Genomic DNA, 23121 nt, shown 5'->3' with positions numbered 1-23121 from the left:
GCGGGGCCCCCGGACTCTGAGCAGAACTGACAAACGCAACGCCCGAAAACACAAAGAGTCTTACAATCTTGATTTTAAAACACAAATTGGATTGACAATGCACATTATAAACAAGCCTTAAAGTGGACAAATCCTGCATGTTTGCCTTCTTCACACACACCCCTCTTCCAACATTTATAATAAGCTGTTTAAAGTGACTATACGGAGTTTAAACATGTTAAAATTATGTATTTTCCTCCCCTACATGTTCCTCCATGTCTGACTGTGTAGAATGAGCTCAGACCCGCCTCTAAAATCCTGCACCGTCACTCAGAAAGTTGTTACTTCGGGTCTGAAGTGCCGTCATGCACGAGCTTAAAGCAGTACTAAGTAACTCTTCCCCCTAGAGGCCATAAGCGCAACTGCAGGTGTCGTAGCAAGTTACGATTTTTTTACTTATTAATTGTCTTGTAGAGTAAATACTACGCTGACAGAAAAGGCGAAGGGAAAGAGGGTCACTGTGCATCCAATTATACAACGGAAATATTTTTTTTCACTCAAACCTGGCTGTAAATACTGTTTAAAGTGACGTTAGCCCGTAGTTAGCTTTGCCCGTTAGCATGTTAGCTTCTTCTTCGTGATTCCATTAGTGTGTATTGGTGGCTCCGTACCGGTGGCAGTCAAGTTGCAAACACGGTTTTCTGTCCAGAGACACCAGGGGAAGATGAAAGACCCTCCAATCATCCCATAAACACTTGTATTACCCCCACAGGGACTACGGAAAGGAGTTATTAAGGTAAATAAGTTACTTAGTACTGCTTTAACATAGAAGCTGCAGTTACACGTATGACCTGAGGAGGCAGTAGTGAGTATAAAATGGCCAACTTGCATCTAGTCCAGGGGTAGGCAAGTTCTCTTAACGGAGGGCCAATTGTTTTCATTGTAAAAAGGGCCGAAACCACCAATTTTAGGCCAAAGAAAAGAATTACGCTGGGAAAATAACCATCTTAAATGTGATAAATGACTTTAAATTGCTTGAATAAAAGGTTCTTTATGTTGAATTTGAGTCGGTTTAGACTAATCAAAGATAAAGATACAAATGCCAATGGAACGAGCATAAAACCCACTTTGAAATCAGACAAATGAACTTTTACTTTTAAAAAGATTTGTTTTTCACTTGAAATTATACAATATGATCTAGGGCTGCTCGATTATTGAAAAAATAATAATCACGATTATTTTTGTCATAATTGAAATCACGATTATTCAAACGATTATTTGTTGCCTTTAAAAAAATCCATCCAAAAAGTGACAAAAATCCAGCAAAAAAAGACAAAAATCCAGCAGAAAAAAAGACAAAAATCCAGCAGAAAAAAAGACAAAAATCCAGCAGAAAAAAAGACAAAAATCCAGAAAAAAAGTGACAAAAATCCCAAAATTGAAAAATTGAAAAAAAAAAAAATTGAAAAAAAAAAACATTTGAAAAAAAAAAAAAAATTATAATAGATTTTTAGCGATTATGCTAATTTTGTAATCGTTTACTGTTGTAATCGAAATCGTTATTGAATTTCGATTCATTGCACAGCCCTAATATGATCTGAGTTAAGAGAATAATGACTTGTTCCATTGGCGAAAAGATGTTTTATCTGATCTAAGACCAGACCAAATCTACTGAAACTTTAGATTGAATCGCTTAATTCAATTTCTTCCTTAAAATGATTATCTTTCCAGTGCACTTTGTACAAATGCCAGAGTTGACCTAATTGGGTGCATTGACAGTATCTCCCCCATTTAACCCGAAAAATGTTAAAGTACTTCCTGATTTGTGTCATAATGTTTCTCAAAATCATCTTGTTGGGGGGCCTGATGTTGCCTACCCCGATCTAGTCTCTTAAAGACAAAAATAATAGTGAAGATTACTGCGCAGTAAAGATTGCTGCACGGATGCCAAACTACTCCTGGTATTATTACGCCTTACAATATAGTTCCCCCTTTTATCCGCTTAGAAAATCCACATTGTTTAATTTTGTGTAATTATACTTTGTAGTGGAACACTTCACGTAACCATATTTAAATAGGGAAAATGTGGAAGAGCTTGGTAGCTTCTATCTTGACCTGTTTTGGAGCCATAGAGGAGAGAGGGAGAGGCTAAATGCTAACGCCGTCTGCGCTGTGTTTACGTGACTGAAGGCACGGGGGAAGATCAGACAGGTCCTAAAGAACTCGTCAAAGCTAAGGTAAGAACATATCTCAGTATGTAAAAACGGTGGCCTGTTCCTTTAAAGTGCGGAGTCTCTTTTTCCACAAAACTAAGTAAGGGATAATGTATAGAACGCTGGTCATTATCGGGAAAATAAGCACCGACAGGGCGAACCGGACCCCGACGCGAAGCGGAGGGGTCTTGTTTCGCCCTGAAGGTGCTTATTTTCCCGATAATGACCAGCGTTCTATACATTATCCCGCTTATTATACGGCCATTTGCCAACTGAACACACACAACATTAACTTCGTACACTTTTATGAAGGTCGAAAGGTTTATTTAATGACTTCCGCGACAAATAGTTCCCAAAAGTTTGCGCGTTGCTCTGCAACGTTTTGCTAGGCTAGAAGTAGCAAGGCTAGCAGCTAGCCTAGCTACTTAGTTGAAGGCGCAGTTGGAGGAATGGTGGTGAATCTTTGGGTAAATTGAAAGTCAGACTCACGCTAACTTCACGAGCGATTCCCCGACTTCTCTCTCAGTGACGGGGACAGAGATAGTGTCCGCTACTACGTACGCGCGGAGTGATATGAAAGCACGAACTCCGTTGCCATGGGCAGCGGTCATTATTTTTCTCAGAGGTCCTTTATCAGAAAATAATGACCGGTAGAACGCTGGTAAATCCCATTCAAATCAACGGAGCTTCTACTTACGTTGTGAAGAGCCGTATAATAAGTGGCCTTAAAAGGGCTCAGCGCGATCCCGTCTTGACTGGACACAAGCCGAGCGTGACAACGTGGAGAAAACAGTCTGTGGCTCTGGTTCATTGAGAGACAAACTTTCCTTTAGGCTCAGCTGAGGCCAAATCTGACCAAGAGCCTGTGATTAAAAAAAAAACTTTGTCCTTCATTCAACAATTCTTTAAGCAAATGAAGGATTTACTTTACATTCAGGCGTTTGTTTTAAAGCACCGGATCAATATGGAGTATAAGGAATAATAAAACCCCTAACAATACCCATCCATAGATTTTTTTTTTCCTTATCCCCCTACATCTTGCCCTAAAAACAAAATAAAAACGCACACAGGCCTCCGTCTTTCCCCAAACCCCAGATTTAAGGCGTGCGTTGGTGCCTGACCTGCTCGAACATCTTCTTGAGGCTGGTCAGGGGCACGCTGGGCCTCTCGGCCTCCGGGACGCCCTCCATGTCTCCGGGCGCCTCCTCGATCTGGACCCGGGGCGGCTCCGCCTTGGGCCCCGCGGACTGGCTGAGGGCGGCCGGCTCCGGGCGGGGGGCGTGGCCTGGCTGACCGGGCGTGGCGGGAGGCGGGTCGCTCTGCTGCTCCTCCCAGCGCTTCTTCAGAGCGCTCAGATTCCCGGTGCTCAGCGTCAGCGGCTTCTCCACCTGAGGTCACAGAGGTCACACAGGGGTCACAGGGGTTACCATGACGACACAGCTTCCACAGCCTGTACAGTCCCGCTTCACTATGTCATTATGTGGAGTGTATCAAAACTATACATATATGAATACTTTAATAAAAAAGAAATCAGAAAAACTTGCTCCAACATTTAAAAAAAAGGTTAAAAAAAAGTGTGATAATAGTGACATAAAACATGTATATAAAAAAATAAAAAAGGAATTTTGCAGAATATTCCAAAGTCAATGAAACCCTTGTCATGTGTTTCATGGCGTTGCCGTAGCGATGACCAGAACTGCCCATTTACTCTAATGGGAAAATGGTTTAATTGCACCATTTTACCAAATGACCAAATGGAAACATTGTTCTTCTCATTGCTTACACCACATGTGTCAAGGTCAAGGCCCGCGGGGGGAAAAGCCGACTGCAAGATGATTTATGTGGCCCTTTGAGGAGCATGAATTACTGAGCAGGTCAAAAAAAAAAGTAAGTCTCCAGCCTATTCCTGTGCGGAGTTATGGATTTTTAAAGAAATAACCAGTTTGCTCACTCCAGCCACTAGGGGGCAGCTTAACTTAACAAAAGGAGAGAATACCACACGTGTCCAGCAGAGGGCACTGACATAAGAGATCAGGATATAAACAGCATATTATAGCCACGTGGTCAATGGTCAGTCTGCCTCAGGGCGGCTGGCTGCTCTGCTTCATGCCCACGACACTGGGGGCCGCCATTGCTGTAGTGCCTCCATATCGCCGCTAGTGCCCCATACCAGTATGGTACTTACTGGTAATTCAAGGATACTACAGCAGCAATTCATAGGTAGTAAGTAATTTGTAGGATTGTGTGACTATAAAACATAAAACAGCATTAGGGAAAACAAGAAGTACAACCTTCATTACTAAGAGTTACCACTGTTTCTAGAAGTACATGCCATGTAATTCTCACTATAGTATCCTTTAAGTACCACAATAAGTACCTAGAAGTAACACTATTATTACTAGAATTTCCACTGCAAGTACCCCATTAGCACCACTGTAATTACCACAATAAGTACCTAGAAGTAACACTATTATTACTAGAATTACCACTGTTATTACTGGTATTTACCACTGTAAGTACCACAATAAGTACCCAGAAGGACCACTATTATTACTAGAATTTCCACTGTAAGTACCACCATTAGCACCACTGTAAGTACCACAACAAGTACCTAGAAGAACCACTATTATTACTGGTATTTACCACTGTAAGTACCACCATAAGTATCTAGAATTATCACTGTAAGTACCACCATAAGTATCTAGAATTACCACTGTAAGTACCACCATAAGTATCTAGAATTACCACTGTAAGTACCACCATAAGTACCTAGAATTACCACTGTAAGTACCACCATAAGTACCTAGAATTTCCACTGTAAGTACCACCATAAGTACCTAGAAGTAACACTATTACTACTAGAATTTAGACTGGAAGTACCACCATTAGCACCACTGTAAGTAAGTATCTAGAATTTCCACTGTAAGTACCACCATAAGTATCTAGAATTTCCACTGTAAGTACCAAGGACTTATCGGCCCGTAATGTAAAGTGTTACCAATACATGTACATTTATCCACAACTTTAAACTACTTTATTCCAGCATTTATAATATTGCTTTTTATGTCATTTTAGCTATAAAATAAAAGTTCATTTCATTAGAGTAAATATATCATTGGCTGTATTACTAAAAACATATAAGGCGAGTATTCAGTAGTATTCTGTAACCGGATACTTCAAAAGTTTTCTCCCCAACACTGATTATCAATAAGGTTCATAAACACAGACCTTTAAAAGTACATAATGTGTTACTTCCTCATATTTATTTTACATACGAGGAAGTAACACATGAAATCGAGAGTAGATTTACAACTGAAAGAAATGGTAAATACTTTGTTGTACATTTGTGCCGATTAAAGAGAATCAAAAGAACCAAAGTTTCTCTCTTTACTCTCACTTTAGTCTGTTCAGTTTAACCTCTTAACCCCCACCTGAACCGAGCACATTTTCCCCAGTTCGGCTTTACCCGAATCTAAAAGCTTAGTCAAAAAAAAGTGTCAACATAGCGAAGAAAACGAGGGTGAAAACGCAACAAAAAGAGCAACATAAACATGCCGGGAAAACAACAATAGCACAATTAAAAAAGGGATAAAAATACGACTAAAGAGTGATAAAAAAGTCACAAAAGAGCGATGAAAAACATGGGAAAAGATGACAAAAAAGCCACCAAAAAGTGACAAAAATGCAAAGAAAAACTGATGAAAACACAATGAAAGAGTGTCCAAAAAAGTGGTGAAAAAGCATCAAAACATGACACAAAAAAAAAAAAAAAATGTTATAAAAACGCGGCAACAACACAGTGAAAAAGTCAGTCACTTTTTCAGGTTTTAGTTTTCAAATGACTGGCCAAGCTTTCCAGTTGAGAAGAGGTTAATGATACTGAGATCTAATAAAACGAAACACTTTGTCTTTGTTTATATAAAAGAGCTGCTGTCGGATCACAATCTGAACAGACGGAATGAAAAAAACAAAGACTGCAATAATCTGAAGGTCCTCCAGACTCAAACCCTGAAGAGCTCCATCAACATGTTCTGAATGAGATTGTGAACTTCCTGTTTCCGTCTCTAACGTCGATGCTCCTGTGTTTCAAATGACCTGAATCTAGGTTTTAAAAAACACAAACTTCAAACCTCAGGAAGTCCCAGTTCTAAACTTCTGAGTCACGGTTATTGAGAGGAAACGTTCTGACATTTCACGATTATTCACAATCATCACAGACCCAAATCCTGTAAGCCAGTGTAGCACCTCATTTGAAAGCTAAGATCTACAAAACTAAACTGATCTTTTTCCTCACATCAACTTTTTGTTGGGCAGTCTAATTTTTGTCAAATTTTCGTGACGAATTTTTTTTGTCACTTCGTCAAATTTTTCGATTTTTTTTTGGTCCATTTTTTGTCACTTTTTCGTCCATTTTTTCTCACTTTGTCAATTTTTTATCAATTTCTGTCATTTTTTTGTACATTTTTTGTCATTTTTTCGTCCATTTTTTCTCACTTTTTTGTCAATTTTTTATCAATTTCTGTCATTTTTTCGTCAATTTTTTCTCACTTTTTTGTCAATTTTTTATCAATTTCTGTCATTTTTTTGTACATTTTTTGTCATTTTCTTGTCAGTTTTTTCTCACTTTTTTCACATTTTCATCCTTGTTTTCGTCTCAGTTTTGTTGCTATTTTCAAACCTTTTTTCCAGAAGCTTTTGGATTGGGGTAAAGCCAAACTGGAGAAAATGTGCTCGGTTCAGGTGGGAGTTAAGGGCTTAATGCCACAAACGGAAGAATCGGTGCATGTTCAATTTCTTTGCACATTTGAACATGAACATTTTATTTTATGGGACACTGACAGGAAGTGACACAGATGGAGGCAAACTATTTTAAATTGTTGCCGTGCCGACCATGTCCTATTATGCAAAATCGACTTTTTCAAGCTTTCCATCATGTTATTATGTCACTCCCTCATTAAAAACATGCCTGAAGTGTTGCCTTGGCACATTCACGTATTTTTGAGTAATCTGTCAAAACTCTGATGGCGGCCATTTTAGGGATAGCTTTGCCTGAGTCCTCCTAGGAACGCCCCCACCTCCTGGAGACGCCTCCGAGCTTTCGTCACCAGCCGAGTAACCAACCACTGCTCCTCAGCAGAACCCCCTCCCCACTAATGCCACAGACAGCGTGTGGAGGGGGCGTGTCTAAAGGCTCAGAGGTTCTTAAAGAGACAGAGGCCTATTTCAAGACATTCACTACAGCCATTTTGAGAGAGACATTTTATACAAGGCAGTTATTCCAATTTACTGCATTTACAGACCAACAGCAGGTTTCGTCATCATTGTAGTGTGATATAGACTGGAGCTATGGGACTAAAAAAAGCAGAATACCCCCTCTTTAAGTGGTGACGTCACAGCTCCACTTCCGGGTTCACAGATGTGCGAGAAACTACAAAAAAAACTCTTTAAAACCACAAGCAATATTTCTGAAACTCAAGAGAGAGTTACTGAACCTACTTATTTCTCAGAATCATGAGCCAAACATGCTGAACCTACTGCTATAAAAGTAATATTTACCTAAAATCACTACTTCCGGGTTAGCGGAGATAAATGCTAACGCTACGCTAACCCCAGAAGTAGTGACTTTAGTAAATATTTCTCAGAATCATTAGCCAAAAATGCTGAACCTACTGCTATAAAAGTAATATTTACCTAAAATCACTACTTCCGGGTTAACGGAGATAAATGCTAACGCTACGCTAACCCCAGAAGTAGTGACTTTAGTAAATATTTCTCAGAATCATTAGCCAAAAATGCTGAACCTACTGCTACAAAAGTAATATTTACCTAAAATCACTACTTCCGGGTTAGCGGAGATAAATGCTAACGCTACGCTACCCCCAGAAGTAGTGACTTTAGTATTTCTCAGAATCATTAGCCAAAAATGCTGAACCTACTGCTATAAAAGTAATATTTACCTAAAATCACTACTTCCGGGTTAGCGGAGATAAATGCTAACGCTACGCTAACCCCAGAAGTAGTGACTTTAGTAAATATTTCTCAGAATCATTAGCAAAAAATGCTGAACCTACTGCTATAAAAGTAATATTTACCTAAAATCACTACTTCCGGGTTAGCGGAGATAAATGCTAACGCTACGCTAACCCCAGAAGCAGCGACTTTAGTAAATATTACTTTTTTAGCAGCAGGTGCGGCATTTTTGGCTAATGATTCTGAGGAATAAGTAGGTTCAGTAACTCTCTGTTGAGTTTCAGAAATATTGAAGATTGTTTTTAAGAGTTTTTTTTATGTTTTTGTCTCGCATATTAGCCGGTATGCTAGCACCCGGAAGCGGAAGTCGTGACGTCGCACTTAAACACATGGGAAATGAGTCAAACTGCTGTGGGAAGTCACCTCCGTCTATGTCACTTCCTGTCAGCAGCTTAAAACGTCAAATAAAAATAATTTGATGAATAAAATGATGAATTACAAAAGTGTTAAAACCTGTCACATGCACTTTCAATGTGTTCATTCATAAATACAGTAAATACTCTTGAAATTTAAACAAAGTAAGTGTTTCCAAACGTCTGACTGGTAGTTTTATTCCAATTTAAAGCTTTGTAATCTCATTTAAGGCTTTCATTTTCTCACAATACCTTGAATGACTCAATGCACAGCAGAAACCCAGTGATCAAATCAAAATTAAAACGTTAGCATCAAACCCTGGCAGTAGAAGAAAAGTATTTGGGACTTTTACTCAAACTGCCTCTCCCACATCCCCCATGATGACTCACTCAGGCTCCGGGAGGCAAACCCAACAACCCAACGCAAAACTCATCAATGTTTTAAAACAAACGCCAAACTTACGGTCTGCAAAAGCGCAAAGCCGGGGCGGCGAGGAAGAGGAAGCGGCCGTCGAAAAAGGTGAGAACAGGAAACACTCTGCGGTTTCGACAGAGAAGGCAGAGAGTTTCAGGGTTTTAGATAAAGCTGCGAGAGGTTTTTTTTTTACCGTGAGCCGGCTTCCTGCGAGGAGTCCGAACGGGAGAGAATGTGCCCCGTCCCAGATGTGAGCAGAGGAGGAGGGAGGGACAGCCCACCCCCCAATAAGAGAGAGGAGAGGTGGGGGGAGAGAGAGGGGCGTGGAGAGGCCTGGAAATCAGAAACAGAGGCTGACAGAGAGAGAGAGAGAGAGAAAACAAGTCCAGGAAATGAGAGAGAGAGAGAGAGAGAGAGAGAGGGGTGCAGGGGGCGAGCGTCAGGGCGATCGAAGCTGAGAGAGAGAGAGAGAGAGAGAGGACAAAGAGCTGAGACATGGTTTCTGTCGCCAACTTTCTCTCCCTCGTTCATGACATTCTAGAAAGTCTGAGTTGGGTTTTGCTCAGGCTGATCTGCAGGTCTCTCTGTAATCCTGATGTTAGAGTGCGGACAGCAGGGGGCGCTTTATAAGGGGTAGGGCTGGGGGCCGTTAACCTCTTAACTCCCACCTGAACGGATCCCGTTTTCTCCAGTTTGGCTTTTCCCTGATCAAAAAGCTACTTGGGCAATAGCAACAAAATAGCAACAAAAATGTGACAAAAATTCAACAAAAAATTGACAAAAAATTGACAAAAACTGTGACAAAAAATGTGACAAAAATTCAACAAAAATTCAACAAAAAAATTCACAAAAAATTCACAAAAAATCGACAAAAATGTGACAAAAATGTGACAAAAATGTGACACAAATTCAACAAAAATGTGACACAAATGTGACACAAATTCGACACAAATTCGACACAAATTCGACACAAATTCGACACAAATTCGACACAAATTCGACACAAATTCGACACAAATTCGACACAAATTCGACACAAATTCGACACAAATTCGACACAAATTCGCCAAAAATTCGACAAAAAATTGACAAAAAATTGACAAAAAATCTACAAAAATGTGACAAAAATGTGACAAAAATGTGACAAAAATGTGACAAAAATGTGACAAAAATGTGACACAAATTCAACAAAAATGTGACACAAATTCAACAAAAATGTGACACAAATGTGACACAAATGTGACACAAATTCGACACAAATTCGACACAAATTCGACACAAATTCGACACAAATTCGACACAAATTCGACACAAATTCGACACAAATTCGACAAAAAGAAAAAACATACAAAAGGTGACTCAACACAGCAACAACGCGAGGAAAAAGATCAGTTTTGTGGGTCTCAGCTTTCAAATGAGGCGTTACACAGGCCTATATAGCAGCCAAAGAGGACATAATGCATTTGGTTTAGGCGGGTGGTAAGAGGTTAAACAGTACTAGTTTGGTATCAGTTTAGGTACTACTGCTATGGAAGTAATACAAGAAAAAGAAAATCGTTATATTCAAGTTTCGATGCTGTTGGTCATAACAATTCAATAGAAAAAAAAATTAAACACAGACACAAGCAGGAAAAAAAATTAAAAGAGTGGGAAAATATTAGAAAAATTGGGGGAAACTTCGGGAAAAAATATGGAACATTTTGGGAAAACATGTTCAAAATGGGGGGGACAATACCCTTTTGTAGTTAAAGGAACAGGCCGCCGTTTTTCCATACTGAGATATGTTCTTAGCTTAGACGAGTTCATTTGTACCTCTCCTCCTAATACCAGGAGTAGTTCGAGGAGTAGTGGTGAGAGTCATGTGACCTTTGTTTACATGTGCTAATTTCCTCCGTGTGCTCCAGTTTTTCCTTTCACTAAGTGCCTGTGCAATTCTGAAATGGTTGTGGGACTTTCCGGGTTTAGCAACAGCCTAAAAGAGTCTATAGTTGGTCTGCAGATTTTCCTTTGGGAGATTTGTAGATAAAACTGTCGTCATCTGAAAGCGGGACATCAGCACTTCAAACGTCCAGAAACCTCGTTCTGTTTTCGGAAACGCCGCCGAGTGCGGAGCTGGAGCAGCTGCGGAGAGAGTTTCTTATTGACCGATGGTTCATTCCAGAAACAAGGCGGAAACCATTACACCAAATCAATAAGAGAGAGAGAGAGAGAGTCCCGGGACGTTTCCTGACCTCCGCCGGATCCGTCTTCCTGCCTGTGCCGGTGACGCGGATCAGGTGGACCCTGGAGTCCGGTTACAGCAGCAGCAGCAGCGGCGTCGGACACGAGCAATACAACTCCAACTGTGTGACGGGTTTTGAAAGTGGTTTGAAAAGTGGCTCAGAGGGCGGAGCGGGTCGTCTTGTTCCGAATACTGTTATCGTGTCCTTGGGCAACACACTTCACCCCAATGCCTCCAGTGTCTGTGGGCGTCTCTCACTTCCCAGGCGTCTGAACCAAGTGATCAGATCAGGTTGGTGGCTCCGGTCCGGTGGCAGTCAAGTTGCATTTTTGTTGAATTTTTGTCACATTTTTGTTGATTTTTTGTCACATTTTTGTCACATTTTTGTTGATTTTTTGTCGCATTTTTGTCGCATTTGTGTCACATTTGTGTCACATTTTTGTTGAATTTTTGTCTCATTTTTGTCACATTTGTCACATTTTTGTTGAATTTTTGTTGAATTTGTCGTCACATTTTTGTTGAATTTTTGTCACATTTTTGTTGATTTTTTGTTGAATTTTTGTCACATTTTTGTTGAATTTTTGTTGAATTTTTGTCACATTTGTGTCACATTTTTGTTGAATTTTTGTTGAATTTGTCGTCACATTTTTGTTGATTTTTTGTTACATTTTTGTCACATTTTTGTTGAATTTGTCGCATTTTTGTTGAATTTTTGTCGCATTTTTGTCACATTTTTGTTGAATTTTTGTTGAATTTGCAGTCACATTTTTGTTGAATTTTTGTCATATTTTTGTCACATTTTTGTCGCATTTTTGTCACATTTTTGTCACACACTACACCCTAATGCCTCCAGTCACTTCCCAGGATCCTCGGCGTCTGAACCAAGTGATCAGACTCCACCGAGGGCTGATCCAATTCACCAAACCCTCTCACCCGCCTCAGCCTCCTCTGTTTGGGTCATTTACCCAAGATGCACCTGTGCAAACTTTATCCAGCGATGAAACCACACCTGAATATGATTAATATGTCCGGCCGAAGAGCGGAGACTAATGTGAAAAATCTACTTTGTTTTTGCCACAACTTAAGGATACAAGGCGTCATTAGCAACTAGGGCTGTGAACCTTTAAACAATATCAGTCTGGTATCAAGAAAACAAAGTTTAGGTACAACTGGTTAATAATAGAAGTAAATAAAAAATAGTTTTAAAAAAGGTATCGAAAGCAGGAACTGAAAAGAAATATTATACTCAAGATGATGCTGTTGGTCAACAAAATTTAAAAGAATTAAAAAATATATATAATTGTGGAAAACAAGTGGAAAAATTGGGGTAAATTTGGGGAAAAGGGAACATTTTAGGACAAGATTTGGGGGGGGGGAAATGTGTTGGGGGGTTTTTTATGAAAAAATTGGGGGGAAATCCCGTAAAAAAAACAAAACTTTGTTTTAAAAATATGGATAATTTGGGGAAAAAAATATAAAAAAATAGAGTCATCAAAGGAAGTTTCTTTCACCGCAAATAAATGATACAAATAAAATGGAAAGGAAAGGGAATAAAATGAAAGAAAAGAAAAAGAAAAGAAAGAAAGAGGAAAGGAAAGAAGGGAAAGAAAGGAAAGAAGAGAGGAGAGGAGAGGAGAGAGGAGAGAGGAGAGGGGAGAGGGGAGAGGGGAGAGGGGAGAGGGGAGAGGGGAGAGGGGAGAGGGGAGAGGGGAGAGAGGAGAGAGGAGAGGAAAGAGAAAGAGAAAGAGAAAGAGAAGGAAATGAAAAATCATTAATCTGTTTTATGGTTCTATTCTATAGACAGAAAAAAAGTATTGTTCAGGTATCGGTATCAAAAACCAAGTATCGTTAAGCCCTATTAGCAAATGTGTAGATTTAAAATATAGGACAATTCAGCTCTTTTGAAGGAGCTAACCCACAAGAAAGTGGACGAGAGGAGAAGGATCCTGGCGACCGAGAAACTCCCAGAGTCACCAGTGAATCGATGCTGATGAAAGAGCGAGTGGTTCCTTTAAGGAGAAGTGCTATAGAAATGATTGAGGCCCTTTACGATTTACCACATTAAGCTCCCATAGAATCATGTATTTCTGAACACTTTTATCTTGAAAATGGTACATACCGCCATCCTCTTCTCTCCACTGCCCTCTTCTGCCGCCATCTGGTACCTACGAGAGAACGACGCTTAGTGCTTTATCGGAATAGCAGGTGCTACAGTGCGAGTGGGGGAGGAGCACAGAGCCGTTTGTGGGCGTATAGAAGGTGCAGTTACACGTATGACCTGAGGTGGCAGTATTGAGTATTAAATGGCCAACTTGCGTCTCGCCCCTTTTTGAGTTTTAGCTCGTCACTCTGAGATATAAAAGGTGAAGAAAAGGCCGTTACTTGTTGAACCGCTCGGCGATGGCGCTGTTGTTGCCGCGGACGATGGAAAGCTCTTTGGCCGTGACTCGCAGGGACTGGGACGCCCACTGTCGGCGCGCGAACGGGGCCAGAGACGCCATCGCTGTCGGGTCTTCGCCGCTACGGACACTTCACGCTTGTAACTGTGGGAGGGATTAAAACACGTCAGTTTAGCGAAAAAGGCGATCATTCCGGAACATCACAAGCTTCGCTAAACCTCCGTCAATACGGACCCGCTGGAAGTCATTTTGAAGTGGCCAAGTATTTGTTTTTACAGGATTATAGACCGGTGGCGCTTGTGCTTCACCGCTAGAACGTCCCGGGTTCGATTCCCACCTGGACGGGGCCTTTCTGTGTGGAGTCATGTTAATCCTCCAGGTACTCCGGTTTCCCCTACCACTAAAACATGTACTATAGGTTCCTCTATGGGGCCAGGACTCCCCTGAAAAAGAGATTAATCTAAGTGGGACTTTCCTGGTTAAATAAAGGCCAAATAAAATTCAAAAAACAAATAAAAAGCATCGGCCTCTAGAAAAAATTATCAATATTTTTGGTGACTTTCTCAATAACAATTCTCGCAATGGAGAAATGTATTTGGTACAAAATGTGCTGCAAGCATCTAAATAAATAAAAAGAATTTAAAAAGCTAGTGGTCCTGAACAGTAAATACTTTCCACATTTTCCCTATATAAAAAAAAAAAAAAGTTTTTTCCTCTATTGTTTCCCCCAATATTTCCTTTGTGATTTTTTTCCCCTCACTTTTTTTTTCAATTTTCCTCATTTTTTTTCATTCTTTTCCTATATTTCCTATTTTTATTTTGTTTATTTTTTACCATATAAAAATAAACAAAACCATTTATTCATTTATTCAAATTTTCCCCAATTTTTCTAAATGTTTTCCCAATTCTTTCCCCACATTTCTTACCATTGAGAATAAACTCAATACTGTAAATGTGGTTCCTACTTTAAATTTCAATATTATCTGTAGATGATATGCACAGTGCACCTACAGGACTCGATTTTCCTAAACCGGAGCTTGTACTCGGTCCATGCAAATTCTGAGGTTTCGAACAGAACAGTCAGGTTTACTTTTCCAGACTTTCAACAGGTTCAACGTATCAGCTACAAAATCCACAACTCGGGTCACAAACAAGTGAGACACAAAATGTTCCCAGAAGAAGCAAAATAACAGGTTTAGCAGAAAATCCACAAAACATTTTCATTAAAAAAAATCAGCCACGATTCCGTACGGTCACCTGCTCAGACCTCCTGAACTGTAGATCTTTCTCTGAAAACTCAACTCGGTTCATGCAGAATCCGAGGCCAAGTACATAACAGCTCTGTTTACTTTTCCATCGATGTCCCGGCTTTCAGCAGCAGAGCCGATCAATACATTTTAGAGAGACGGGCCAGGACCTCCCAACCGGGGCGCGGGGGAACAACCTGAGAGGCTTTTATTAATATTCATTTCAAACGGGATTCCAGTGATGTTTCACAGTAAAAGGGGGAGTTTTACTTTGATCACGACTAAATAATACTATGAAAGCTGAATGCAGTTTCTACATAATCAGCAGCTCATACTTTAGGCTCTGTGTGTGCGTCGTCTCAAGCAGTTGTGTTGAAAATACTGTCGTCCTGTGAGACGTTTCTGTGACGTCTCCGAGACCTGACGGAAACACCAAGGAGAGCTCAGTCGTATGGAGAGTGGACGACAAATAGTGTTCGCAACATGGCCACAACTGCAACACTCTAGTCTCCGGCCAGACTCCGGCCAGACTCCGGCCAGACTCCGGCCAGACTCCGGCCAGACTCCGGCCAGACTCCGGCCAGACTCCGGCCAGACTCCGGCCAGACTCCGGCCAGACTCCCGCCAGACTCCCGCCAGACTCCCGCCAGACTCCCGCCAGACTCCCGCCAGACTCCCGCCAGACTCCCGCCAGACTCCCGCCAGACTCCCGCCAGACTCCCGCCAGACTCCCGCCAGACTCCCGCCAGACTCCCGCCAGACTCCCGCCAGACTCCGCAACTTTCCTCCGGTGAGATCGGCCTTTAAGCAGTCGCAGTAACAGCAGTAGAAGTTGCAGTAGTTGCAGTAACTGCAGTAACTGCAGTATAAGTCGCAGTAGTTGCAGTAACTGCAGTATAAGTCGCAGTAACAGCAGTAGAAGTCGCAGGAGCTGCAGTAACTGCAGTATAAGTCACAGCAACAGTAGTAGGAGTCGCAGGAGCTGCAGTAACTGCAGTATAAGTCGCAGTAACAGCAGTAGAAGTCGCAGGAGCTGCAGTAACTGCAGTATAAGTCACAGCAACAGTAGTAGGAGGCGCAGTAGTTGCAGTAACAGTAGTATAAGTCGCAGTAACAGTAGTAGGAGTCGCAGTAACTGTAGTAGAAGTCGCAGTAACTGTAGTAGAAGTCGCAGTAGTCGCAGTAACTGTAGTAGTAGTCGCAGTAGTTGCAGTAACTGTAGTAGAAGTCGCAGTAGTTGCAGTAACAGTAGTATAAGTCGCAGTAGTTGCAGTAACAGTAGTATAAGTCGCAGTAACAGTAGTAGAACTCGCAGTAGTTGCAGTAACAGTAGTATAAGTCGCAGTAACAGTAGTAGAACTCGCAGTAGTTGCAGTAACAGTAGTATAAGTCGCAGTAACAGCAGTAGGAGTCGCAGCAACAGTAGTAGGAGTCGCAGTAGTTGCAGTAACTGTAGTAGAAGTCGCAGTAGTTGCAGTAACAGTAGTAGGAGTCGCAGTAGTTGCAGTAACAGTATAAGTCGCAGTAACAGCAGTAGGAGTCGCAGCAACAGTAGTAGGAGTCGCAGTAGTTGCAGTAACTGTAGTAGAAGTCGCAGTAGTTGCAGTAACAGTAGTAGAAGTCGCAGTAGTTGCAGTAACAGTAGTAGAAGTCGCAGTAGTTGCAGTAACAGTAGTAGAAGTCGCAGTAACAGTAGTAGGAGTCGCAGCAACAGTAGTAGGAGTCGCAGTAGTTGCAGTAACTGTAGTAGAAGTCGCAGTAACAGTAGTAGGAGTCGCAGTAACTGTAGTAGAAGTCGCAGTAGTTGCAGAAACTGTAGTAGAAGTCGTAGTAGTTGTAGTAACAGCAGTAGTAGTGGCAATACCAGCAGTAGTAGTTGCAGTACCAGCTGTAGTTGCAGTAACAGTAGTAGTCGCAGTATAGTTGCAGTAACTGTCCTCGGTCCAGGCCTGTGTCCTGCCGGTTTAAAGGTCGATGGAGCCTAGAAGTCACAGTAGCAGTAGTAAAAGTCGCAGTAGTTGCAGTAACAGTAGTAGTAGTTGCAGTAACAGCAGTAGTAGTCGCAGTATAGTTGCAGTAACTGTCAGAGGCCTGTGTCCTGCCGGTTTAAAGGTTGATGGAGCGTAGAAGTCACAGTAACAGCAGTAGTAGTTGCAGTAACAGCAGTAGTAGTCGCAGTAACAGTAGTAGTTGTAGTAACAGTAGTACTAGTTGCAGTAACAGTAGTAACAGCAGTAGTAGTTGCAGTAACAGTAGTAACAGCAGTAGTAGTCGCAGTATAGTTGCAGTAACAGTAGCAACAGCAGTAGTAGTCGCAGTATAGTTGCAGTAACTGTCAGAGGCCTGTGTCCTGCCGGTTTAAAGGTCGATGGAGCGTAGAAGTCACAGTAACAGTAGTAAGAGTCACAGTAGTTGCAGTAACAGCAGTAGTAGTCGCAGTAACAGCAGTAGTAGTTGCAGTAACAGCAGTAGTAGTTGCAGTAACAGCAGTAGTAGTTGCAGTAACAGCAGTAGTAGTTGCAGTAACAGCAGTAGTAGTACAGTAGCTGTCAGAGGCCTGTGTCATGCCGGTTTAAAGGTCGATGGAGCGCGTCACGCTCCCATCGACCATCTGTTCCCCTTTGTGACGGGGCAGAGCACACACCTCCAGGGGCCGAGGCCAGACAGGCGCTCCTCTGTACTTCAAATACTCCCAAACGCCGCGCGCCTGTACCTGTCTGAAAGTACTGCGGCCGAGAGACAAGCACGAGCAAGTACTGGCATCTCGCACAGAAGAATCAGTCAAAGAGAGAGCCCAAAAACACAACGCTTAAGATCAGAGCAGCTCCAGCTTTACAGTCAAGTCCTGGTTTAGACCCGTTTTAGTCACTTTTATATTCGTTTTTACTGCCAGACAGAAAGAGGAATGACCAACTCTCTGTGTTCTAGGCCAGCGGGTGAGGAAAGTGCTTCTCTTTGGTCCTCGTGGCTGTAATACCACCTTACATTGCTGAAGAACCACCCCCTCATTAGGCCCAAAGTGCTTTAAGACAGGACACTGTGCACCTGCAGGAACTGGGAACCCCACCGTCGCCATGAGGGAACAGCTCCCCCTAGTGGCCATGTGTTATTCCCTTTGTGACTTCTTTAATCTGTAAATATTCAGGCTCATTATTTGTTAAGGATGAGGCCTAATTTATGATTCACTGGGGTTTAACCTCTTAACTCCCGCCTGAACCGAGAAGATCTTTTTCCTCACGTTAGAGTTTTTTCCATCATTTTTTTGTTGGGTATTCAACTCATTTGTGTAACTTTTTTTTGCTGGATTTGTGTCATTCTTTTGCTGTATTTTTGTAATTTTTTTGCTGTATTTTTGTCATTTTTTTGCTGTATTTTTGTCATTTTTTTGCTGTATTTTTGTCATTTTTGTGTTGGATTTTTGTCATTTTTTGCTTGATTTTTGTCCTTTTTTTGCTGGATTTTTGTCATATTTTTACTGATTTTTGTCATTTTTTTGCTGATTTTTTGTCTTTTTTTTGCTGGATTTTTGTCATTTTTTTGCTGGATTTTTGTCATTTATTTATTTTTTGTCAAATTTTGGTAATTTTTTTTGTCAAATTTTAAATCACATTTTTTGTCACATGTCATTTTTTCGTCAATTTTTTAATCACATTTTTGTCTTTTTTTGGGTCAAATTTTTGTCAATTTCTTGTGACATTTCTGCCACTTTTTCATCAATTTTTCGTCACTTTTTTGTCAATGTTTTCTCACTTTTTTGTCACATTTCCATCATTGTTTTCGTCTCAGTTCCGTCGCTATTTCCACACCTTTTTTCCAGAAGCTTTTGGACTGGGGTAAAGCCAAACTGGAGAAAATGTGCTCGGTTCAGGTGGGAGTTAAGGGGTTAAACAGAGAAATTAAAAAGGTGAAGTTGTATATGATCCTTTTCCGAGTGTGTTAGCATTAGCCTGCTCTATGTATTTTTCCTATAGCCGTTAGCATTAGCCATCAATCATCTGAAATCGAGAACGATCCAGATGTTTTCAGCTGTTGTCAACCGTCAACCACTGTTAGGTCAAAGCCATGAACTCATTAATGAACATACAGGCCTTTAGATATGTTACTTTAAATACAAATTATTGTTCCTATCGGCATGAAATAAAAACTGTGACGAAGTTCAGCATCTTCTCTCTCAGCACGTGTGGTCACATGACTGTCTCGTAAAGGCGTCTGAAAGTGGAGACAATGTTCAGAATGATGGTGGTCCAAATAATGATCAGGGAAAAGCTGCAACGATGAGGGTGGAAGGTTTGATATCGAATCACAATCGAGGCTGAAGTTTTTTGTTTTTTTTCTTAACGATGCCGATACCTGAACGATTACCTGTAGTAAAATATTTGTCATCTAGAACAGTGTTTCCCAACCAGGGGTATGGGGACCCCTGGGGGTACTCGAGGACCTAACAGAGGGTACTTGCAAATTTCAGATTGAACAAAAAGGAAAATGTAACATAATTTTTAAAGGAAAAAGTTAGATTTTTCAGTAAAATGTGTTGCTGCGGGAGAATTTTAGGCTTATTTTGAGTGCAACATTGTCCTTTTTCTTCCAAATACAACTTTTAAGTAAGTACTTTCTGAATAAACTGCAACACCCTTGAGGTAGGGGGTACACGGTGCCCACTGAAAGGTACGAAACACAATAACCAGAGCCGTGGGAAGATGTTTTAGTTAGGGGGCGCTGAGGGACAAAATTTACCCCCAAAATACTTTTTCTGTGCATAAATCCTATTTATTAACCTGTTAACTCCCACCTGAACTGAGCACATTTTCTCCAGTTCAGCTTTACCCAAATCCTGTAGGCCAGTGTAACGCCTCATTTCAAATTGATCTTTTTCCTCACGTCAGATTTTTCTTCACTTTTTTTGTTGTGCAGTCGTCTCATTTTTGTCAAATTTTCGTGACTTTTTTGTCAAATTCTTATCATTTTTTCATCCATTTTTTCCTCAATTTTTTTCGTCTATTTTTTCTCACTTTTTTGTCCATTTTTGTCATTTTTGTGTACATTTTTTGTAATTTTTTTGTAAATTTTTTGTAAATTTTTTGTAAATTTTTTGTAAATTTTTGGTAAATTTTTATTCACTTTTTCGTCAATGTTTTCTCACTTTTGTCACATTTTCATCCTTGTTTTCGTCTCAGTTTTGTTGCCATTTTCACACCTTTTTACCAGAAGCTTTTGGACTGGGGGTAAAGCCAAACTGGAGAAAATGTGCTCGGTTCAGGTGGGAGTTAAGGGGTTAATATTGCCTGCAGTTCACAGACTATCCACCAGGGGGTTCTGCAGCGCCCTCAGCACCCTGGGTTCCCACGGCCTTGACAATAAACGTTGGGAACCACTGGTCTAGAACCAGAAGATAGAACAATGTGTGGAAGAAAAGCAAATATACAATATACACGGGTTCTTCTTCAATGTCGAGAAATGTGGGGAAAATGTGGGGAAATTGGGAGAAGTTGTGGCAAAAATAAGGAAAAACTGTGGGGGGAAAAAGGGACAAAAATAGGGGGGGAAATTAAAAATATTAGTAATAAAAAAGTAGAAAAATTGGGAAAACAAAAAAAAAAAATTCTTTTTTTCAGTGCCTGCTTTCGATTCTTGTATTCGTTTAACACCAGCAGATCCTAAACTTTTTTTTGTTCCAACACCAGGTAGCAACATGTCAAACTTAATCATCAACTTTCCATCATCTTTGCATATCACGTTCCATCAAACACAGGAATGGGGGGTTTCAATATTCAAAAGCAAATATGGCACAACCACGGGAAACTTTAGGGCAATGCATGTACAACTTCAGCCTAAACTGCTGCTGAATGAGTTTATATTTTGTGTTTTTGACAAACTTATGCAGCAAAATCAATGAAGAAATGTTCCAAGATTAAGATTGTGAAGACAAGAGGGTCACTACTTTAACCTCTTAACTCCCACCTGAACGGATCCCATTTCATCCAGTTTGACTTTGCCCTAATCGAAAAGCTGCTTGGGGAAAAAAGCACCAAAACAGCCTCAAAAATAAGAAGAAAACAAGGAAGTAAACGCAACAAAAAAGTGACAAAAAAAGTGACAAAAACGTGACAAAAAAGTGACAAAAATGTGACAAAAAAGTGACAAAAATTCAACAAAAAAGTGACAAAAATTCAACAAAAATATGACAAAAATTCAACCAAAATGTGACAAAAAAGTGACAAAAATTCAACCAAAATGTGACAAAAATTTATCAAAAATGTGACAAAAAAGTGACAAAAAATCATCAAAAATTTATCAAAAATGTGACAAAAATGTGACAAAAAATCATCAAAAAAGTGACAAAAATTCAACCAAAAAGTGACAAAAATTCATCAAAAATGTGACAAAAATATGACAAAAATGTGACAAAAAATCATCAAAAATGTGACAAAAATTCATCAAAAATATGACAAAAAAGTGACAAAAAATCATCAAAAATGTGACAAAAATATGACAAAAATGTGACAAAAATTCATCAAAAAAGTGACAAAAATTCATCAAAAAAGTGACAAAAATTCAACCAAAAAGTGACAAAAATTCATCAAAAATGTGACAAAAATTCATCAAAAATGTGACAAAAATTCAACCAAAAAGTGACAAAAAATCATCAAAAATGTGACAAAAATTCAACCAAAAAGTGACAAAAAATCATCAAAAATGTGACAAAAAAGTCACACAAATTCAACAAAAATGTGACAAAAAAGTGACAAAAATTCAACAAAAACGTGACAAAACTTGAAAAAAAAAAGAAAAAAAGGTGACAACACAGCAACAACGCGAGGAAAAAGATCAGTTTTGTGGGTCTTAGCTTTCAAATGAGGTGTTACACAGGCCTATACAACAGCCAAAGAGGACAGAATGCATTTGGTTCAGGCGGGTGGTAAGAGGTTAACAGGTGGCTGCGATTGGAGAGACCACAGCTTTGTGCGCAAAACAAAAAGCCTTTCCACCAACACGCACAACAAGCGAAGTGACAATTTAGGCCACGCTTTGAATCAAAAGCAAAGAGAAAACTTGCTAAAAACAGCCGCAAAAGTCACGTCAAGAGCGACACCGAGCGTGAACAAAGGAACACAAAGTAATCACCAAAAGCTCAACCGATCTGTGAAAGAAACGTCATTATTTCCACCTCCCAAAGCGCGCGGGACTCACTTGCTGCGTCTCCTCCTGCAGGAAAGCCTCGTGCGTGCGTCAGCTGCTCGCGTTATTCCTCTTTTGACTCCGCGCGGCCGCTCGGATCCGCTGCTTTTTGTGGAGACCGGGGGAAGTGGGCGGGGCCGTGGGGTCAGGGCTCGGCCAATCGCAGCGCGGCGCTCGCCTCCACCTGGGCAGGTAAAGGCAGGTAAGTGTTGTTCCCCTCGTTAAAAGAACAGACGCGGAGTTATGTTTCACTCGTACGTGTTCGAGTAAAGTCTGTCCGAACAAGAGTCATCGGGAAGTCTCACGGCGCGTACGTCACCGAGTCACGCTTTTGCGATTTATAATAAAAAATAGTGTCTATGAAAACAAAATGTGTCTTTTTGTTTAGCGCAATAAAAGAGAAAGTTTACTTACTAGCTGTAACCTCTTAACCCCCGCCTCAAGGAAGAACTAAGTAACTTGTTTACATTAACCTCTTTCGCTATAGGCCTGTGTAACACCTCATTTGAAAGCTAAGACCCACAAAACTGAGCGTTTTCCTCGCGTTTTTGCGTTGGTTTTTGCTGTGTTGTGTCACCGTTTTTTATGTTGTATTTTTTTTCAATTTTTGTTGAGTGTTTGTCATTTTTTTGGTGAGTTTTTATCACTTTTTGGGTAAGTTTTTGTCATTTGTTGGTTGAGTTCTTGTCACTTTTTGATGAGTTTTTATCACTTTTTTGGTGAGTTTTTGTCACTTTTTTGATGAGTTTTTGTCACTTTTTTGATGAGTTTTTGGCACTTTTTTGATAAGTTTTTATCACTTTTTTGATGAGTTTTTTATCACTTTTTTGGTGAGTTTTTGGCACTTTTTGGTTGAGTTTTTGTCACTTTTTTGTTGAGTTTTTATCACTTTTTTGTTGAGTTTTTATCACTTTTTTGTTGAGTTTTTATCACTTTTTTGTTGAGTTTTTATCACTTTTTTGATAAGTTTTTGTCACTTTTTTGGTGAGTTTTTGGCACTTTTTTGATGAGTTTTTATCACTTTTTTGGTGAGTTTTTGTCACATTTTGTGGATTTTTTGTCACTTTTTTGCTGCGTTTACATCCTTG

General features: G+C 40.3%; 1 protein-coding gene across 1 annotated transcript in view; it reads right to left on the bottom strand.

The window, feature by feature from the left end:
• LOC306981320 (LIM domain and actin-binding protein 1-like) overlaps positions 1 to 22075 on the bottom strand; it is a 54923-nt gene extending 32848 nt beyond the window's left edge. Inside the window, exons 1-4 of the mRNA XM_079580897.1 lie at positions 22046 to 22075; positions 13594 to 13754; positions 13331 to 13376; positions 3314 to 3580 (exon numbers count right to left, since the gene is read on the bottom strand). Of these exons, the coding sequence (XP_079437023.1) occupies positions 3314 to 3580; positions 13331 to 13376; positions 13594 to 13712 (432 nt within the window). The 5' untranslated portion in view covers positions 13713 to 13754; positions 22046 to 22075. The remainder of the gene's footprint in view (positions 1 to 3313; positions 3581 to 13330; positions 13377 to 13593; positions 13755 to 22045) is intronic.
• Between the last annotated feature and the right edge of the window lie 1046 nt (positions 22076 to 23121).

The sequence above is a fragment of the Gobius niger genome (assembly GCF_951799975.1).
Source record: "Gobius niger genome assembly, chromosome: 22".
Lineage (NCBI taxonomy): Eukaryota > Metazoa > Chordata > Actinopteri > Gobiiformes > Gobiidae > Gobius > Gobius niger.
Note: the sequence above shows the minus strand (reverse complement) of the source record. Positions and strands in the feature narration are given on the sequence as shown.